Consider the following 21,795-nt stretch of genomic DNA (forward strand, 5'->3'; position numbering starts at 1 on the left):
TTCTTATTAGCATAGTAGAATAAATAAGTATTGTATTAAATCAGGGACTCTTAACCTAATGTCTCCAGAATAGTTTCATGGGGTCTGTGAATATATGACAGTTATATGCAAAAGTATTTTTATGTGTATAAAATTTGTGACATAAATATACTCCCCCCTATGCATCACCCTTACCCCTGGAATATCTTGGATTTTCAAAGAGATTTGTTATTTCAAAACAGGGGGAAAATGTTAATAACTTTTGCTCTAGATTATTCATTCAGTAAATGGAAAATTTTAGTATACCTTTAGTTATATAGGTTCAAGTTCTGATTCACATGTACCTGCGTTATGTCACATGACATATTTTCGCTAATGATTTATTCTGATTTCGTTAGTTGGTTATAATGGATATTGGCAATCAGGGGTGAGTTTTAGGACCCTGAAGGCTTTTAGGCAAAAGGTAGAATGATGATAATAAAAGGTCAGTACTGGAAGGGATTTAGATGTCAAGTAGTTTATCCCCTCACTTGGACTTCTCAACATTATTATTACTATACTTGATCACTCCTTTCTTGAAACATGTTCTTCAGTTAACTTCTGATATTCCCTACTTGATTTATTTTCTTCTCATCTCCCTGGCTGGTATATCTTGGTTTCCTTGGCAGGATTTTTTTCTTTTTCTTGACCTCTGAATATGGAATGTCCCAGGCCTCAATCCTCAGACCTTCTATTTACACTTACTCCTTAGATGGATCTCATCTAGTCGAAGCTTTAAATATTTATTTAAAATGACTCCTAATTTTACGTCTCCAATCCTGAACTCCCCCCTCACTTCAATACACCTCACCACTTGACATCTCCGGTTGGAAGTCCGTTAGGGGAATAAAACTAGATATTCCCCAAACAACTTGATTCTCTGTTTTTCTACCTCCCTCTCAACCTGCTTTTTCCTTAGTGTTCCCTTAGTGATCATTATCAGTTGTAGACCTCTTTAAAAATGCATATGCCTGGCCATCCCAGGCACACTGAATCTAACTCTAGGGTACTACCATTCACCTAGTTGCTAAGGCAACAAAATATAAAATCATCTTTGACTTTGCTCTCATACCCCACATATAATCCATTAGCAAATCTTGTTAGTTTTACCTTCTAAATAAGTCCCGAATCTCACATGTTTTACTTCCTCTACTGCTGCCATCCTAGTCAAAGCCAACATTTCTTTCCTGGACTATTACAGTGGCCTATTAACTGCTTCTATTCTTATGTTACTAGTCTGTTCTCCAGAGAACAATCAGATTGATCCTTTTGAAAAGGAAATTGGATCATGCCACTTCTCTTCTCTCAGCTGTCCCATGGCTTTCAATTACACTTTGAATAAAAATCAAAGTTCTTTCCCTGATGTAGTCTCTGACAGTCTTTTTTATCTCATTTTCTACTACTCTTTTCCTTGTTCACTGTGCTTTAGCCACTCTTGTCTTCTTGCTCTTCATATATGCTGGCCCATTCCCATCTTTGGGCCTTTGTTTTTGTTGTTTTCTATGCTTGGAACGCAGTCCCCACAGATACTCATATGGCCCAATGCCTACTTCATTTAGGTTTCTATCCATAAGTTAGGAAATTTGAACTCTGAGACATGTTGCTTTAAAATATTTATGAAACATTTTAAAGTATTTTTGTATTATCTTTGACCCTCTTCCTAGATATTTCTTTAGAGAATACTAGACTATTACTTTGATAATGGTCATCCTGTGGACCCAGGTCCCTCTCCTTTATAGTTTTATTAGACATTTTCCAGAGCCCAGTATTCTAATGTCTTAGGCCATGTGCATGTAGTAAACTAAAATGTTATGGTATCTCTATGAGCAGTAATTTACTTCCCATGTTTTTATTTCTCTTCTAAAATCTCAACTCTTAATTGGCACCAGAGTTGAAAATACTTCGTGTGATCCAGGAAGCCTTGGGCTTGGTAGATTTTTTTTTTAATCATATCAATTTCCCTCTGATCTTGTATAACCAGGTAGTAATTAGCTGGTTTAGTAAGACTAGGCATTCTATGGAACGCTGGATGCTAATCATCTATTGCTGCATAACAAATGATTCCCAAACTTAGCAACCTAAAACATCTATTATTTCACATAGTTTCTGAGAGTCAAGAATCTGGGAGTGGCTTAACTGAGTGGTTCTGGTTCCTAGTCACTCATGGAGTAGTAGTTAAGCTGTTGGCAGGGGTTCAGTCATCTTAAGGTTTACTGGGGCTGGAGGATGTGCTTCCAAGAAGGCTCACTCACATGGCTGTTGGCTAGAGGCCTCAGTTTGTCTCTGGCTATTGGCTGAAGGCCTCAGTTCTTTGCCATCTGTACCTCTCCATAGCATTGCCTTATTCTTCCCAGAATGTGGCAGCTGGCTTCTCCCAGAGTGTGTGATTCAGAAGAGAAGAAGAAAAAGCAAGCAGGAAGCTATAGGTACCTTTCATGACCTAGTCTCCAAAGTTGCACACCATCTTTTCCACTTTATTCTATTTGCTAGAATGAGTCACTTAGTCCAACTCACACTCAAGGAGAAGGGAATTAGGCTCCACCCCTTGAGGGGAAGAGTATTAAAGAATTTTTGGATGTTTTCAAACTCCCACACTTATCCATACCCCTAATTGAATATTCTGTTGAAACAGTAATTCGCGTATAGTGAATACAAATCATAATCTTTGCAGATCTCTGTAATAATGCATGTTCCTGGCCATCCCAGACCTACTGAATCTTAATCTAGGAGTAAGGCATAGCTATCTGTGTTTTCAGAAATAAAAAGCCTGAAGTAATTCTCTCCATAGGTCCCTCTCCCCACCTTGAGAACCGTTGGCTTATATTAATAACGGATACCATGTTTTAGAGGGTTGTTAAATAATGAAGATAATTGGGTATATATGGAAAATTAAAATTTTCCTTTTGTAATTATTTAAATTTTACTACAGAGGTTTTTTTCCAGTGGTGATTTCTTTCTGAAATTTTGTAATTTTGTAATTTATGAAAATTAGTTCTCAGTAATTATAGTATGTTGCATTGCTTGAAATATATTCTAAGAAGGAATTTAAATTCAATAAAAGTTTAATTTTTTTCTCATGGAGGGGTTTTATGGGAAGTAAACTTCCTGCCAGTGTTATTCTCATTAAGCATCTAAGATAGTAAGAACCTGGCATGATGGGGTAATAAAAGCAAAACGAAAGGACATCAAAAAATCATTTTGAACTTTTCATTTGCCCTTTTAAGCATTCATTACCAGATACTGATGAAAATTAAATTTTTAATTCTTCTTTAATTATATCTTGTCATTTGGTCAAGGCAATATCTAGATTTAGGAAGATTACTTAAGGATTCTACAAAGTTAGTAGCTTTCCTTTTCTGTTTTAATTAACAACTATCTTTCCTTCTCCTGCCTTCCAACTGATAGTACCTATTTCATCCTCCTTATACTAAGGACACATCAGTATCGGATCTTCTTGGATCAACTGAGTTAAAGGTTATACAATGCTGTTATATACTTAGGTAAAGGAGCAAGTCCCAGGTTAATTCTCCTAACATTCAAGAAAATTAAAATGATTTTCCAAAGTAATTTGGAAATTTAACATTTATGTATCTTTTCCTTCTTTTAGTGGATTACAGACATAGTGAAACCAGTGCAACAGCGTTGATGGTTGCTGCAGGACGAGGTTTTTCAAGTCAAGTAGAACAGTTAATTAGTATGGGAGCCAATGTTCATATTAAAGCATCAAATGGCTGGTAATTTTAAATTGCATTCATTCTTTGTATATCTTTGTATAACTACACATATCTTTTTTGATTTCTTATATGTCTTTATATTAAAAGCTATTTGTAATAATTGCTCATACATCTCTACTTTAATGGGTGAATGAATAAATTTGAGTAACTAGTTTTATAATTTTGAGAATATTATTTCTCTTTCTTAATTCGATATCTTTGAATTTTGGCAGGATGGCTTTAGATTGGGCTAAACACTTTGGGCAGACAGAAATTGTGGATCTTCTAGAATCTTACAGGTAACACTTTATACTATTTTTAATTAATCCTGACTCCTTTTTAAGAAACTTAGCCATATAAATCATAGAATGTGACAAATGAAGGCTATTTATAGTCTCTTATCCAGATTTTTTTTTATAGTTCTAAGGAGTTTTTCTAATAACAGCTTTCAGTTATTTTGTAGGTTGCTAGTAAGATCCACTGTATTATAATATTTATCTTATTTTTTATTTTATCTTAAAAAAGAAGAAGGGGAATTTCCAGTTAAACATGGTATTTGTCTCTCTGCATTTCCCCAGAACCTCACTAAAATGGTAAGGAAGGAATATAAAATGTGTAAACTAACAAAGTCAGAGAGAATGGAAGAGGATATGGCAACTGATGAAAGATGTTAGTAAATTTTTGGATGATATATGGCTAATGGATTACTGATGTTTGACTTAGCAAAGCTAAGAAAGCTGAAGCCTGAGTGCCTAAAGAGGGAAGTGCCAATGAGAAACAACCTCATTTTAGCTTTGAACTTCTTAGAGGCTCATTCAACTACTTCTGAATGAAACAAAGAAAGAAAGGGCTAAAAAAATAACAGAGTTAGTTGAAATTCTGTATGAGGAATATTTGGAATTTCAGATTCCCTTCTCCCCTGCCCTCAGGTGATATCTCTTTCCCACTGTAGCAGGATGTGGGAAGTTTATTGAAAAATTAAACCATTTAGAGTTTGGACTTGGGGTGACCAGGTACAGTGGGAGAGTGGGAGTAAGGTGTCAAACAGAAAAGGGGTTTAAGTGAAAGTCTACTTAAAGACTAAAAGTTGAGATACCATCCAATCCCTTCCCCTGCTGTCCCTATCGCCTTTTCCTGTTTGAAGCTTATGTTCTTTGGCAGAAAACTTGAGAATTCCTTCCTGGAAAAACAGACCAAGCCTAGAGAAAAGATTTAGAACTTTAAGAGGTTTGATATTCCTTCAATGAAATGACCATCTTTAAACCAGATAACTCAATTTTCCCCACTTGTACACATGGAGGTTTTTGTGCTTTACTCTTTAAAAATAAACAAACTGCCAAGGATTGATCACCAGGCATTTGAGTGGAAAAAGCACTCAAACATCAAATAAACAGTAACAACAAAAAACCCCAAGAAGTTGAATAAAACTGAGCATCAGTGACCAGAAGAAAACTTCAAAAATAGTAATCGAAAATAACATTCATGAACCAGAAAACAGTGTGCTTAAAAAAAAAAAAAAAAGGAACAGAACACAAATCTTTGTTCAAATTTCATCTTCATGAGGGCTACCCAAATTTACCTATCTATTGCAATCTGCCTCCCCCCACAGTTGATCCTCTTTAACCTGTTCTACTTTTTCTTTTGTCCATAGGACCTACCATCCTCTAATAAACTATATAATTTACTTATTTACTGTATTTATTGGTTTATTGTCTGTCTCTTCTCTCCAGTGGAATTTAGTAAGCTCCTTGTTTCCTTTGTTCAGGGACAGTGTCTGGATATAGATGTTCAGTGATTATTTTTGAAAGAATGAATAAAAAAGAAAGAGCCCTTGAAAATGAAAATATGATAGCAGAAAAGTAATTCAGAAGGGTTGCAAGATAAAGTTGAAAAAAATTGCTGACAAAGTAGGAAAAAAGACAAAAAAATAGAAAATAGTAGAAAAAGGATAGGAAAATTTATTTCCTATGTATTTTTTTATGAGGAAGCTGTTAGAGAATGTGTTCTACAAAAATGAGGAGTGAAGTAAAACAGAGAAGAACACAGTAGATCCAGCACAGGAGATAAGTGAAAGAAATGCTTAGTATGTTGGTGCACAGGGCTGTTACTATGGCAGCTGCCCAGTAAGCCTAGTCTCATAGAAACAGAAGACAGAGAGCTCCAGGAGGAAGGGCCCTCTGGGGTAAAAAGGATTACCTGATGGTTTTGATCATATTAAAAAGATTTCATGAATTTGTTGGACACTTTGGGAAGAATTAGTGCTAAGTACACAGAAAACAAAATTGTATGGGTTTGTGTGTGTGGAAACTATATGGGGATGGGGGTGGTGACCTCATTTTTCATTAATTGGAGAGTCACAGATAATTACTAAATTGTTAAATCAATAAATAGCAGATGATGCATGTTGCTTAGAAATACGTCAGTAAATACCAAAAGAAATGGCTAAAAGAATTGAAAAAAGGTCCTAGGCAGTGTGACTAGGAGTGGAGAGGGGTTTTTGTTATAACTTCTATAAAACCCTTGTTTATTAACACTATGTACATGTATTACTTTGATTTAAAAAAAAAAAAGGGCAATACTTTCAAAATCCTATGAAACTATTATAATTCTTCTTTTAGATAATTATTTTAGATAAATTTTGATATTTATATAGATTTTAGATTAGACATTTAAAGAAAAAAGATATTTAGAAGAAATTTAAAGAAAATATATTTTATAGTACATTGATAGCTTTTATCTATTTTCAACCTATAAGACTGTCAAAAAAATAATAGAGTATGAAGTTAAAATATATTAAAACATCTATTATTCAAGAACATATAAAATGTTTTATTTGACTTGGGTTTTTGTATTTAAATCTATAGATGAAGTCTCGGATATTAGATGAAGTAAACATTTGAAATATGAAATTAGTTTTATCATTTTAATTTCATTAAATGATAATGTAGAGTCTCAAAGTCTTGGCAGATCCAAATGCTAATTCTGGTGTGGTGGGTTTTATTATCATTTCATTAATAGCACCAGAACTTGCAATCCTTTTAATGCTAACACTTTGAATGTTCCAGATATTGTTACGGTGTTAGGTGTAGCTGAATAGGTACTACAGATTACCATGTAAAACAGTTATCTGGATAATATTTTAATTATCCTGGCTAAGTCAGCTTTCTTTTTATTCCACAGATCATGATGTTATCAACTATAAATTTCAAATATTTAAATTAAATTTATTATGTTTGCTGGATTATTGATACTTGATATCTAAAGTTTATAGCATTAAACAAAGAACATAATACCTCCTTAATTTACCTGGTAAAAATAAGAAAACAAAAAACTTGGAATGTTTTAAATTGGATTTAAAAATTTTAAATACTACAATTATAACGTTGCAGAAGTTTCATATTTTTCCTGTTGAAAGCAGTCTTTTTTTAAAAAAAATTATTTATTTTTTATTTTTGGCTGCGTTGGGTCTTTGTTGCTGCACATGGGCTTTCTCTAGTTGTGGCGAGCGGGGGCTACTCTTTGTTGCAGTGCACGGGCTTCTCATCGCCGTGGCTTATCTTTGTTGCGGAGCGTGGGCTTCAGTAGTTGTGGCTCGTGTGCTCAGTAGTTGTGGCTCACGGGCTCTAGAGTGCAGGCTCAGTAGTTGTGGTGCACGGGCTTAGTTGCTCTGTGGCATGTGGGATCTTCCCAGATCAGGGCTTGAACCCGTGTCCCCTGCATTGGCAGGCAGATTCTTAACCACTGCGCCACCAGGGAAGTCCCTGAAAGCAATCTTATGTTATTTTTCTGCTAAGCTCTTTAAGAAAGATTGGGCTGAACTGAACTTTCTAGAAATCATATTGATAATTACTAGTGATGGCAGTTTTATATTTTCACATACAGGATGAAGAAGCAAGGGAGTTATTTCAGTAATTTCTACTGATTTTGGCTTTCGGGAAATAGCATAATCAACCTGCTTTTAGTATAGGATAACTGAATTAGTAGTCATTTTAAGCTGATACATGTAGAGTGTTTTTTTTTAATATATGAACTATTCTCCAGAATATTGTTCATAATAATGAACAATTAGAAACAACCTATTAAGAAAATGTAAATGATGACCAAAAGTTTGTGTTTTTTTAAGTTTTATTGAGATAAAATTCACATACCATATAATTCACCTACTTAAGTGTATAATCCAGTGTTTTTTAGTATGTATGTTCAAAGAGTTATGCAGTCATCACCACAGCCAATTTTGAGAATATTTTCATCACCCCAAAAAGAAATCTGTACTCATTAGTGGTCACTTCTAATTTCCCCCAACTTTAGCAGCCCTAGGCAACCACTCATCTACTTCCCATTGCTATAGATTTATCTGTTCTGGACATTTCATATAAATGGAATCATATAATATGTGATCTTCTGTGATTGGTTCTTTCACTTAGCATAATGTTTTCAAGGTTTGTACATGTTGTAGCATCTTTTTAACGACTGAGTAATATTCCATTCTATGGATAGACCACAGTTTGTCTATCCATTCATCAATTGATGAACATTTAGGTTTTTTACACTTTTGGGATGTTATGAATAGTACTGGTATAAACATTTGTATACAGGTTTTTATGTGGACATATATTTTCATTTCTTCTTGTCTGTATACCTAGGAGTCTAACTGCTGGGCCATATGGTAACACTATGTTTAACAGTTTCGAGGAACTGCCACATTGTTTTCCAAAGTGGTTGCACCATTTTACGTTCCCACTAGCAGTGTATTAGGGTCCCAATTTCTTCACATCCTCTCTCACACTTATTATTATCTGTCTTTTTTATTATAGTCATCCTAGTGGGTGTGAAGTGGTATCTCGTGGTTTGAATTTCATTTCTCTCATGACTAATGATGTTGAACGTATTTTCATGTGCTTATTGGCTATTTGTATATTTCCTTTGGAGAAATGTCTTCAGATAGAGTTTTTTTAAAAACACTTATTGCCAAATTTTACTTTGAATAATATACTTGAAACCAAAATATGAATTACATTATAGTTAGAGTATTAATTGTCACTTACCCTCTTTAGAGTATATTGAAAATTTGAACATGGACATAATGGGAAACATTGGCCTTTAAGGGTTACTCTTTTTAATGAAATTTGACTTGGTCTGTTTTTTTCTTTTCTAGTGCTTCATTGGAATTTGGAAATTTAGATGAAAGTTCTTTGGTTCAAACAAATGGGAGTGATCTCAGTGCAGAAGACAGAGAGCTCCTGAAAGCTTATCATCATAGTTTTGATGATGAAAAAGTAGACTTGGATTTGATCATGCATCTTCTATACAATATCTGCCATAGTTGTGATTCTGGTAAATAAGTATTGTCTAAAAGAAATGAAGCAAAAATATATTCTTTGACTTAAATTTAGTATTTTGTGTGTGTACAAATTTTTATACAATTTTATTGATAATAATGCACAAATAATCTCTTGTGTCATCTTATAAGTATTAGAGTTTATCAGTACTTGAAAGCACATGATGTAGTTCATTATAGTTAGTTGTTTTGATTGATCTGGTTTTACAAAGAGATTTAATGTTTAAAAAAAAGTCATTCTTCTTCAAGGTGCAATATTGATTTTCCTGCCTGGATATGATGAAATTGTTGGTCTGAGGGATCGCATCCTGTTTGATGACAGGCGGTTCGCTGACAATACTCATAGGTAAAAGCTAAAGCTTTATATTTATTGCATTAAATAACAGTTAGGTACCACAATATATTTTCTCTTAATTGTCAACAGATACCAAGTCTTTATGCTTCATTCAAATATGCAAACGTCCGATCAAAAGAAGGTATTAAAAAACCCACCTGCAGGTGTTCGAAAAATAGTAAGCTTCATAAAATCTTCTTTTTTCCATTTTATTAGTCATTGGTTTTGCTTTCATATTAACGATAACATAATATCCTATTGCAGATCCTTTCCACCAATATTGCTGAAACCAGCATCACAGTCAATGACGTTGTCTTTGTTATTGATTCTGGTAAAGTGAAAGAGGTATGTATGGATAAGTTGTATTTTTACCTAAATGACGAAGGTTAAGTTCCATAACAATAAATGCTTTTATAAGCAGAATTCATTTTAATGGGAAAATTTCTGGTTCTAGGATGAATTTAACATAGTAAATGTTGGTTTCACTAAAGTAAATATTCTACCTTAAACAATTCAGTTTGTAGGATCTGTCTTGTTATTTTAGCAAATTATACAAAAAATTTAGCCTCTGCTCACTAAATATTAGGAATAAAATAAAGGATTTGGCTAGTTACAGTGAAAATTTTGTCAATGTGGGAATTTGATTACATATTTTGTATGTTTTCTTTCTACTCATGGGCATGGACCGTGTCCCTCTTGTTCATTGTTATACCTCTAGTGCTCCACATATAGTAGGTATTCAAAAGATACTTAGTTCAAGAGAACCATGCTGATAGAAAAAAAACAAACATAAAACCAGCCTTCAGCAAATGATGGCTAGCAGTAAAATTGGGTCCATCACCTGCTTTCGTAAAAATAAATTTTGTTGGAATACTGCCATGTCTACTTTTTACCCATTGTCTGTGGCTGATTTCACACTCCAGTGGCAGATTTGAGTAGTTGCAACAGACCCCCTCTGCAAAGGCTAAAATATTTACTGCCAACTCCTGATATAAATAAAAGGCAGCATTTATTTCCTTTTAGTGTTGGAATGCCCAGCAATTCTCAGCACCCTTAATTTTGGTTGATCCTTTCACTGAAATAATTGAAAGTGATAGAGGTAGTTGATTTTTCAAGGAGAGCAATGCTATCCATGTTGGGAAAGCAAATTATGTCTGTTCTAGTGGATATAGATGATAATTTTTAATGTGAAAATATTAATTACCTTTAGGTGTTATTTATCAAGTAAACTGTGATGGTAGTGCCAAAAGTTATTTTATATACAAAATTGTTAAATATAACATTTTATTAAAAACAAAATAAGCAGCATATTTTCTAAAAATCCCATAATTAAACAATTATGAGAACACATTTGTATTTGCTCTATATAGTTATTTTATGAAAAGGAAAGTGTAAAGTCACTGAATGATTGATGTATATATTCTAGCAATGAATTCTTTTAAAATATTTCTCTACGTAAGTTTCCACTTTAGAAGTGAAAGTATGGGGATAGTAATGGTTCTTTTTTACTTTCTCTTTTGTAACATTCTGGTTAGGCTAACTGCATTAGTAGTTCAGCAGGAGGTAAAATGGAAGGGGTTAAAAATTATTCAGTTGGGAATAGAATTACTTTAGTGATTATTGTTATTCTTCCAATCAGCTTCCTGGAAAGTATTTCAGAAAACGTCTTTCCCTGGTCACTCCTATTACCCACAGTGATGTAAATCTGATAGAAAATGACCTCAAGGAATAGATCAGTTCTCTCCAATCTTGATGCCTTATGAGAACTGACTGCCATTATCCAAGTGTAGCAGAGAAAAACAGATAGCTTAGCAAGGCACAGAATGAGGAAGTTTTACAGCTCTTCTAAGTTTAGTTTTCATTCTTTTTCCTTAGAATGTTTGTGACCAGAAATCTGGATTTTTTTTTTTTTTAAATCAGTACCCTGTTCTAATTAATCAAAAGGGACTTTGAATTAAACTTGATGTGCTAAAATATATTCATAATGTTTTCTGCTATTTCTTCTTAAGTACCTTTTATGTATTAACATGAAGGTGATTTAAATATTACAGAAATCCTTTGATGCACTGAATTTTGTTACAATGTTAAAAATGGTGTGGATTTCCAAAGCTAGTGCCATACAGCGAAAAGGCAGGTAATGTATATTTAATGGACATTGATTCAATTGCCTATAAAATGGAAACATTTTCATATGTATTACATATTTAATGTATATCCTACTTTCTATAAAATGTTAAAACTTTCATGTTAGTCTTAATTTTTATATTATTTTTGCAAAGCAGACCATTTTAATACTTATTTTAAAAGTCGAATTTAGGTTATGTTAAAAATAAAAATTTTTGTCTAGTATGATCTACACTCAGAAGACATAAGAAACTTAAAGAACAAAAATAAAAGCAGTGTAAGATGTAGGACTAATTTCTGTACAATACAAAAAAAGCTCCATGAAAATCAATTAAATAAAGACCACTACATTAACCTCACATATACCACATATGTCTCATATATACCTAAAGAAATGCAAATTAATGAGGTACTATTTTTTACTTATCAGAATGGCATCAATGAAAATTTTTAACAACACACATAACAAGAGTTGACAAAAGCATGGGCCAATAGGCTTTCACAGTTTGCTGATGGGAGTGTATATTGATGTGACTTCTTCAGAGGATGACTTGAAACTGTTTATGCAGATCTCCCCTTTAGCAGTGGATTCCACTTCTCATAATTTATCCTGAGTATACTTGCACATGTGTGCCAAGATGTATGTTTATGAATGTTTTTTGCAGTATTATTTGTAGTAGTGAAAAGTCTAGGAACACTGTAGTATCCATAAGTAGTGAAGTGATTAAGCAAATTATATTATTGCCACACAATGTCATACTAAGTAACTGTTAAAGGGAAATATATAGATGTATGTGTTTTATATGGAATGAGTTTTCAGAAACTCATATTAATTGAAAAAAGTAAGGTATAAAACATGTATCTAGTATTTTCTTGTTCTAAAAAATATCTGTGCATGTGTATGTTTGCATGTATATTTAGACACACATATGTTGTCAAGGCTGAGATAACCATTACAAAACAATGATTGTTGACTCTGAGAAGGAGGATTTGTCGGGCTCTTGGAGGAAGGAGACTTAATTTTTATTTTATATTTTTTGTATTTTTTGTATTTCGGTTATTTACTTTAGCACATACTTGCATTACTTTTTCATTTTTAAAAAGGCAAGATTAAAAAGAGTCATATTTTTCAGTAATTATTTGACTGATTTTTCTTGCATTTTAACTAACAAGAAAACATCAGATACTGACTTTAAGAGTGCTGCCTACTGAAGACGGTGGATACATTGATTTCTGTACTTTTTAACTTCATAGAATGCTCTTTGTTGTTGTTATTTGTTGTTGTTATTGTGTCAGTTGTCTTCTTATGACAAATGTGGCTTGGCACATTGAGCTGGACTTACACCATGTTAATAGTATATTATCAGGGATAAAAATCAGAAATTATAGAAATTTTCTTTGTCATCTTTTTCAACAGATGTTTTTTGGCAGCCTTCACTGTGCAAGTGTTAGGGATGCAATGATGAATAAACTATGGTCTGATGGGTAAAGTTTGAGATGGGGAAATGTTGCAGTCCATCTTGGAATCCAATAAATTAAGCAATTTTAATACTATGTGATCTGCACTGTAACTGGATAATGCTTCTAGAGGAGTTAAGATAGAATCTGAGACAAATATGATTAAATAGGTAATTTGGGAAGGCATTTCTGGCAGAGGGAAAACATTCACAGAGGCCTAAAGGCAAGAGTGACAAAGAAAGTTGTTTGGATGGAATTTAGTTTAGAGGAGAATAATGAAAAGTGAGTGGAAAGAGGTAAGTTGCAGACTGGTCCTTTAGGACCATTTTGTATTTTCTCTCTCTTCTTTTTCTTCTTAATAACATGGTTATAGTATTCTTTCACCTTTTTGAGGAATGAATAGGTAGAGACAAAAATGATGGTAGGAGGACCCCAGTAGGAGACTCTTTTCATTAATCCTGTCATTTACAATAAGGGAGAGATGAGAGTAGCCTGAATTATTATAGTGGTGGTTGAAATAAAGAGAAATATAGGCATACCTCCCCTTACTGCACTTCTCAGATACTGAATTTTTTACAAATTGAAGGTTTATGGCAATCTTGTGCACCCCGTGTTCAACAAGTCTATCAGCACTATTTTTCCAACAGCATGGCTCATTTCTTGTCTCTGTGTCACATTTTGGTAATTCTTGAAATATTTCAAACTTTTTCATTATTATTATATTTGTTATGGTGATCTCTGATCAGTGGTCTTTGATGTTATTATTGTAATTGTTTTGGGGTACCACGAACTGTGCTCGTATAAGAAGGCAAACTTAATCCATAAATATTGTGTGTGTTTTGACTGCTCCACCAATCAGCCATTCCCTATCTCTCTCCTTCTTCTTGGGCTTCCCTATTTCCTGAGACACAGTACTGAAATTAGGCCAATTAATAACCCTACAACGGCACCTAAGTGTTCAAGTAAAAGGAAGAGTCGCACTTCTCTCACTTTAAATCAAAAGCTAGAAGTGAATAAGCTTAGTGAGGAGGGGATGTCAAAAAGTAGGACAGGCTGAAAGCTAGTCCTCTTAGCACCAGTTAACCAGGTTGTGAATGTGGAGGAAAAGTTCTTGAATGAAATAAAAAGTGCTACTCCATTGAACACATGAATGATAAGAAATCGAAACAGCCTTATTGCTGATGTGGAGAAAGTTTTAGTGGTCTGGAAAGAAGATCACAACATTCCCTCAAGCCAAAGCCTAATCCAGAGCAAGGTTCTAACTCTCTTCAATTCTGTGAAGGCTAAGAGAGGTGAGGAAGCTGCAGAAGAAAAGTTTGAAGCTAGCAGAGGTTGTTCCATGGGGTTTAAGGACAGAAGCCAACTCCATAACATAAAAGTGGAGGTGAAGTAGCAAGTGCTGATGTAGAAGCTGCAGCAAGTTATCCAGAAGATTTAGCTAAGGTAATGAGGGTGGCTACACTAAACAGATTTTCCTTGGAAAACAGCCATTTCTTGGAAGAAAATGCCACCTAGGGCAGGCTGACTCTCTTGTTAGGGGCTAATGCAAGTGGTGACTTGAAGTTGAAGCCAGTGCTCATTGACCATTTTAAAAGTCCTAAGGTCCTTAAGAATTATGTTAAATTTACTCTGCCTATGCTTTATAAATGGAACAACAAAGCCTGGATGACAGCACATTTGTTTACAACATGGTTTACTGACTATTTTAAGCCCACTGTTGAGGCCTGCTGCTCAGAAAAAGTGACTCCTTTCAAAATACTACTGCTCATTGACAATGCACCTGGTCACCCAAGAACTCTAATGGAGATGCGCAACGAGATTAATATTGTTTTCTTGCCTGCTAACACAACATTCATTCTTCAGCCCATAGATCAAAGAGTAACTTCAGCTTTCAAGTCTTATTCGTTAAGAAATACATTTTGTAAGGTTATAATTGCCATAAATAGTGATTCCTCTGATGGATCTGGGCAAAGTAAATTGAAAACCTTCTAGAAAGGATTCACCACTCTAGATGCCATTAGGAACATTTGTGATTCATGGGGAGACGTCAAAATATCAACATTAACAGGAGTTTGGAAGAAGTTGACTCCAACCCTCATGGATAACTTTGAGGGAGGAAGTAACTGCAGATGTGGTGGAAATAGCAGGAGAACTAGAATTAGAAGCAGAGCCTGAAGATGTGACTAAATTGCTGCAATCACATGATGAAACTTTAACAGATGAGGAGTTGCTTTTTATGGATGAGCAAAGAAAGTGGTTTCTTCAGATAGAATCTACTCCTGGTCAAGATGCTGTAAAGATTGTTGAAATGACAACAAAGGATTATATTACATAAACTTAGTTGAATGCTCAACATCATTAATCATTAGAGAAATGCAAATCAAAACTACAATGAGATATCATCTCACACCGGTCAGAATGGCCATCATCAAAAAATCTAGAAACAATAAATGCTGGAGAGGGTGTGGAGGAAAGGGAACACTCTTGCACTGTTGGTGGGAATGTAAATTGATACAGCCACTATGGAGAACAGTATGGAGGTTCCTTAAAAAACTACAAATAGAACTACCATACGACCCAGCAATCCCACTACTGGGCATATACCCTGAGAAAACCATAGGTCAAAAAGAGTCATGTACCAAAATGTTCATTGCAGCTCTATTTACAATAGCCAGGACATGGAAGCAACCTAAATGTCCATCGACAGATGAATGGATAAAGAAGATGTGGCACATATATACAATGGAATATTACTCAGCCATAAAAAGAAATGAAATGGAGGTATTTGTAATGAGGTGGATGGAGTTAGAGTCTGTCATACAGAGTGAAGTAAGTCAGAAAGAGAAAAACAAATACAGTATGCTAACACATATATACGGAATCTAAGGGAAAAAAAAAGGCCATGAAGAACCTAGTGGCAAGACGGGAATAAAGACACAGACCTACTAGAGAATGGACTTGAGGATATGGGGAGGGGGTGGGGTGAGATGTGACAGGGTAAGAGAGTGTCATGGACATATATACACTACCAAGTGTAAAATAGATAGCTAGTGGGAAGCAGCCGCATAGCACAGGGAGATCAGCTCGGTGCTTTGTGACCACCTAGAGGGGTGGGATGGGGAGGGTGGGAGGGAGGGAGATGCAAGAGGGAAGAGAAATGGGAACATATTGTATATGTATAACTGATTCACTTTGTTATAAAGCAGAAGCTAACACACCATTGTAAGGCAATTATACTTCAATAAAGATGTTAAAAAAAAAAAGAATCAAGTATATAATTAATGTTATGAGCTTACAAGTATTTTATGTAAATAAAATCTAAATCAGATTAAAAAAAAAAAAAACTTAGTTGATAAAGCAGCAGCAGGGTTTGAGAGAATTGACTCTGATTTTGAAAGAAGTTCTGTGGGTAAAATGCTATCCATCCAACAGCATGGCATGCTTCAGGGAAATAGTTTATGAAAGGAAGAGGCCGTTGATGTGGTAAACTTCATTATTGTCTTATTTTAACAAATTGCCACAGCCTGCAGCCTTCAGCTGGTCAGTCAGCAGCCATCAACACTGAGGCATGACTCTCCACCAGCAAAGAGGCTGTGACTTTGAAGTCTCAAATGATGGCTAGCGTTTTTTAATAATAAAGTATTTTTTAAATTAAGGTATGCACATTGTTTATTTAGACATAATTCTATTGCACGCTTAATGTACTCCAGTATAGTGTAAACATAACTTTTCTGTGTACTAGGAAACCAAAACATTCTTGTGATTCACTTTATTGCAATGTTTGCTTTATTGCCATGGTCTGGAACCGAACCTGAAATATCTCTGAGGTGTGCCTGTGAGTAACTAATTCAAGAGATATTCAGGAGAGTAATATTGGTGATTGTATGTCCAGGGGGTGGGGGGTAAGTAATAGAGTGGAATGAAGGATGTCTTACAGGTTTCTACGAAAATTTTGTGGATGGTGGTGCTATTATTGGGGAAAATGTGAAGCGTGGTTATGTGGGGAGAATTAATTTTTGGTTGTGTTGTTTGAGTTGACTGTGGAAAATCCAAGTGGAGCTAAGAGCCTTCTGAAATACAGGTCTAGAATTAGGATAAGAAGACCTAGATGGATGGAATTTGAAGTTAGGATTATTAATATCACTTGAGAGAGAGCAGAATAAGGAGAGCAGAGGGCTAAGGTCTGACCTCAGAGGAACATCAACATTTAAGGACTGGGAAGGATAGAAATCTTTCAGAGGAGGCTGGATAGGTGGGAAAGCTAATGGGTATGTAGTGAGGGAAATATTTGTTGAAGGAAGGAATGGTCCAACAATGTCAGATTTTCTAACTTGTATCACACTGTGTTATAGTTAGGTTTGTCTCTTTGGATTATGAGCTTTGTGAGGATACGTAGGGATATTTCTGTGTCTCTGTCACTTGGCATATTCAGCCTTGCTATTAGCTGATATAGGGACTTTGGATGAAATTAAAAGTGCTTTTCCTCAAGATGTATTTCTAGTGCTTTCCAGAAAATTATGCAAGTCTCTATGACTGTGGGGTAAATGACACTCCCTTAGAGTTGTGTAATGCATAACTTCCACAACTCTGTGTTTAGTGGGCCTAAACACAGTGCTTACTATCAGCTCTGTAAAATTGATTAAACTTAAATTACCATATATTTATTCATGCCTTATTTTTTACTCACTTTTATTTTTGTGTGTGTGTGTGTATATATATATATATATATATATATATATATATATATATAGTATGTAAATTTTTACCATTGTCTTAGAAGTATTACTTGTCAGGTAGTATCACTTGTCATTCATGAATCTCACTTTATAAATGAAATAATTGAGTCCCACAAATGTGAAGTACCTTTTCAAAGGTTAGGGGATCAGTATCAGAGTAGAGGTTCAGACTCAGATGTCCTGATACTGGTTCATTGTTCTGTCTCCTAAATCATATTGCTTTTACAGTTTCCTTATTATAGTCTTTATTCCTTGTTTGAACCTAAATTTTGTGTTTTAATTTTAAGGGCAGGGCGATGCAGACCTGGAATTTGTTTCCGGCTGTTCAGTAGACTTCGATTCCAGAATATGTTGGAATTTCAGACTCCAGAACTTTTGAGAATGCCATTACAGGTGGAAATTTACTTAACTCTATCTAAAAGGCTATTCTTTGTGGGTGAGGGAGGAGAGGAGGGACCATTTCAACTTATACTGATTGGGCTTTTAAAAAATCAATTTATAAAATAAAATTATAAAATATATATTATGGAGTGTGGTTATATATAACTAATATTTTTTTCTGTATAAGAAAATTTAACTCAAAAGCCTCCAAAATTTAAAAGAATTACTTGAGTGCATTTGAATTTTAGTATGGTTTATAGATATATTGTTTTTTTAATATAACATTCTAGGAGTCTGTCAACCACATGAGTGTTCACCTTTTAAATTCTCAATGAGAAGTAGAAAACAAATCATTTAAAGTACAAAAGATAATACCAAAATCTCAGTTTAAGATGCTGAGCTTACCTTGGTAGTTTTGGAATTGAGTTCACTGAAATTTCCTGGCCTGTATGAATGGTTTTCCTTTTGGTTTTCTGACTTCATGGAACAGCCAAACACTATGTACTTTCTAGGGAACACTATCAGAAGTGCATTAATTTGATTCTCTGGTGTGCTGAGCTAGATGCTGGCTTCCAAACCTTAAAGAGACACTGGGTCATATTTTTGGCATCCAGGTACCTGGATGACTTCCCACTTCTCCATGCCTGTGTGCCATTTTCTATTCTTCTTAGGATAAAATGCAAAGTTCTTAACAAAAGCCTAAACTGTCTCTCCTGCTTGTGTCTCCAGTTTTAATTTTTTAATTCTTGCCTTTCCTCTTCTCTCTGCTCATACCAGTAGTTTCAATTTCTGAAGCACATTTTGTTCCCTTCTATCTTAGGGCCTTCATATGTGCTATCCCCTCTCCATTGAAACCGCCCCCTTATTCCTTTTCTGTTTAACTCCTAATTAATCTGTACATCTTAATTTAAGTGTCATTTCCTCAGAGAAATTGTCTTTGACTTCCCATGGCTGCCTCCTCCTACTCTTTCTTGAACTTGTGTTTACGTCTTTAGTTCCCTGTATCCTTCATAGCACTTATCCTAGTTGTAATTAAGTAGTTAATTATATAATTATTCTGTTTGTCACACACAGTGAAAATCCATGGGGGCAGTGTCTGCCTATCCGTTTCTTTTTCTCCAACTTGATACGTGGTGCCTGGCATCTAGCAAGCACTTAAATATTTGTTGAATGGATAAAAGATTCTAGAATGTAATATAAAGGGAAAAAAAAGATTTTTGGACAGTGACTGTTATTGTTATATATAAGAACTGTGTGAGGAGACATTGCCCGCAGTTGATGGAGCATGGTTATTAAAATTCTCACACTAAAGTATGAGCCCATCTTTCATAGAAAGACATTGTTCCCTCTGCTGTTCATTTTAATCAGAGACTCTACTAGTCTGTGTTGGGAAACTATAGTTCCCAGGATTTTTTAAAAAGTAAATATCAATTATAAGTGTCAGTATTTCAAAATTATTTGCTGTTCTTATTTACAGGAACTTTGTTTACATACCAAGCTCTTAGCCCCAGTTAATTGTCCTATTGCTGATTTCCTTATGAAAGCTCCTGAACCTCCACCAGCTTTAATTGTAAGAAATGCTGTGCACATGCTTAAGGTTGGTGTCTTAATAGTTTCATTTTACCTGAAATTTAAACCAATTGAGAAGATGTCTTAACTAATTTTGTACCTAAAAAAATTATCTTCATATTATGTATTTTGAATAATACTCTTGTGGTAATTATAGTAACACAGTAGGTATAGTTCATTTTTACGTAATATATTTGAAGCAAAATATATTTTTTATGAGGTACAGTAGCAAAAGAAAATTTATGTTCTTGTATCTTACTTATGGATTTTTAAGTATGTGGTTTCATTAAACAGTTTTTGGTCATGTCAAGTTCTATTTTATATCCTTTTATTTAGACAATAGATGCAATGGATGCATGGGAAGATCTCACTGAACTTGGATATCATTTGGCTGACTTGCCAGTAGAACCACATCTTGGTAAAATGGTCCTGTGTGCTGTGGTGTTAAAGTGTCTGGACCCCATCCTTACAATTGCCTGCACACTAGCCTACCGAGATCCTTTTGTCCTGCCAACGCAGGCCTCTCAAAAACGTGCAGCTATGCTTTGTAGGAAACGTTTCACTGCAGGGACTTTCAGTGACCACATGGCACTTCTCAGAGCATTCCAGGTACTATTATTGTCATTTTATTTTTGAAGTGTTGCTGGTTAAACACATTTCTAGGGTAAGTGTAACAAATTAAAAAATAGATATGATTCTGTTAATTTTGTTTCATTATAAAGTCACATTTTATTAATTGCTCAGAAAAATACCTTCCTAAACTGTTAATATGTTAAAATTATCATGTTTTTCTCTACTTTTTTCTTTCATTTTCTCAGTTTTCTCCTTGTAGAACTATGTATATGTATATTTTTATTTTTATTTATACTTATATGTATATTTCTTTTTTATAAACCCAAATTCCTTATCTTTAATCATATCTTGTTTAGGAATGCTCTAAAATTTTAGTTAAGAAACATTGTATATTATTCAAAGTATATAGAACAAAACTTAGAAGAAAATTATCTTGAATTTAATATCCATTTATTGATTTTTTAGAGTACATTCCTTTCTTGTGTGCTCAAGACACTATGTTAAGAATTTAATTTTATAAAGCAAAATCTAAAAATCACTTAAAAATTTTAAGATAATAATAGTGAAAAATTGAGGAAAGTGATAAATGGGAAAGAAAAGATAAGGATAGTGTGAGCCTGAGTAAAGGAAATGATGTATAATTTAGAAATTCAGCTATGTGGGGGAAGAATATGTTATTTCTTGAAAAGGTAGACATGTTATTTATCCTTCAATTCTCTTGAATGTAGGCTGTATCTATATATTAAAAAATTGTGTTTTTGCAGAAAGTACTCTTTTCCAGGCATACAGGATTTTTCCAATATATACAGTTAAAAAAATAATTGTAAGGTCTTTTGTGGGCATTATTGAATAGTGGTTGATGCATTGCTATTAATTTGGTCTATTAGATACCATATATTATAGTAGATCAGTTGAGTGATTATAACTGGGGGGAGATTTGGAGTAGAATTCCTATCTATTCTTTGTTTTTTCCCCAGCTCCTTCAAAAACAGAGAAGGTAAATTAATGCTTTTGTCTTTCAGTTATATTCCAAAGCAAGAGAACTCATTTTCAAAGAGAGCTCCATTATACTACATATAGGTGATTTCTAGGAATCCCACTTTCCATTCTCAGACAGATTAGGAGGGTGATATAAAGATTATTTTTAGAGGCCTGGAGTGGCAGGTTTCTTAGATATAAATGGTATTATGACGGCTTAATTGAAAATCTCCCATACTTCAGTGGAGGAAACTTAGCAGGCACATTTGTAAAGGTAAATATTTTTACATAGCTAGGTATTTAGGTTACCTGATACTTTGTTTTCATTGGGATTTTATAAACTCAGTTGCTTTCATAGCATTTGAGTATAAATTAAAAATGATAAATTCTATTTGGTCATAAAGTCTTAGATTTTATTTTAAAATTATTCTAAAAAATTAGATGTTATTGACATATAACATTCTATTAGTTTTAGGTGTACAACCTAATGACAGTATTTATATATATTGTGAAATGATCACCACAATAAGTCAACATCCATCACCACACATAGTTAAAAAAGTTTTTCTTGTG

General features: G+C 34.1%; 1 protein-coding gene across 5 annotated transcripts in view; it reads left to right on the top strand.

The window, feature by feature from the left end:
- YTHDC2 (YTH N6-methyladenosine RNA binding protein C2) overlaps positions 1 to 21,795 on the top strand; it is an 83,391-nt gene that overhangs the window by 24,162 nt on the left and 37,434 nt on the right. For all 5 annotated transcript variants that reach the window (XR_014239172.1, XM_082375159.1, XM_082375160.1 and 2 more), the window contains exons 11-20: positions 3,626 to 3,752; positions 3,965 to 4,030; positions 8,887 to 9,065; positions 9,319 to 9,415; positions 9,494 to 9,581; positions 9,668 to 9,748; positions 11,455 to 11,537; positions 18,009 to 18,114; positions 19,580 to 19,699; positions 20,008 to 20,280. Coding sequence is in view for 4 of the 5 variants with exons in the window: in XM_082375159.1 (XP_082231285.1) it covers positions 3,626 to 3,752; positions 3,965 to 4,030; positions 8,887 to 9,065; positions 9,319 to 9,415; positions 9,494 to 9,581; positions 9,668 to 9,748; positions 11,455 to 11,537; positions 18,009 to 18,114; positions 19,580 to 19,699; positions 20,008 to 20,280 (1,220 nt within the window). In the remaining variant the exon portion in view is untranslated. The remainder of the gene's footprint in view (positions 1 to 3,625; positions 3,753 to 3,964; positions 4,031 to 8,886; positions 9,066 to 9,318; positions 9,416 to 9,493; positions 9,582 to 9,667; positions 9,749 to 11,454; positions 11,538 to 18,008; positions 18,115 to 19,579; positions 19,700 to 20,007; positions 20,281 to 21,795) is intronic.

This window comes from Balaenoptera borealis (genome assembly GCF_965194805.1).
Source record: "Balaenoptera borealis genome assembly, chromosome: 2".
NCBI lineage: Eukaryota > Metazoa > Chordata > Mammalia > Artiodactyla > Balaenopteridae > Balaenoptera > Balaenoptera borealis.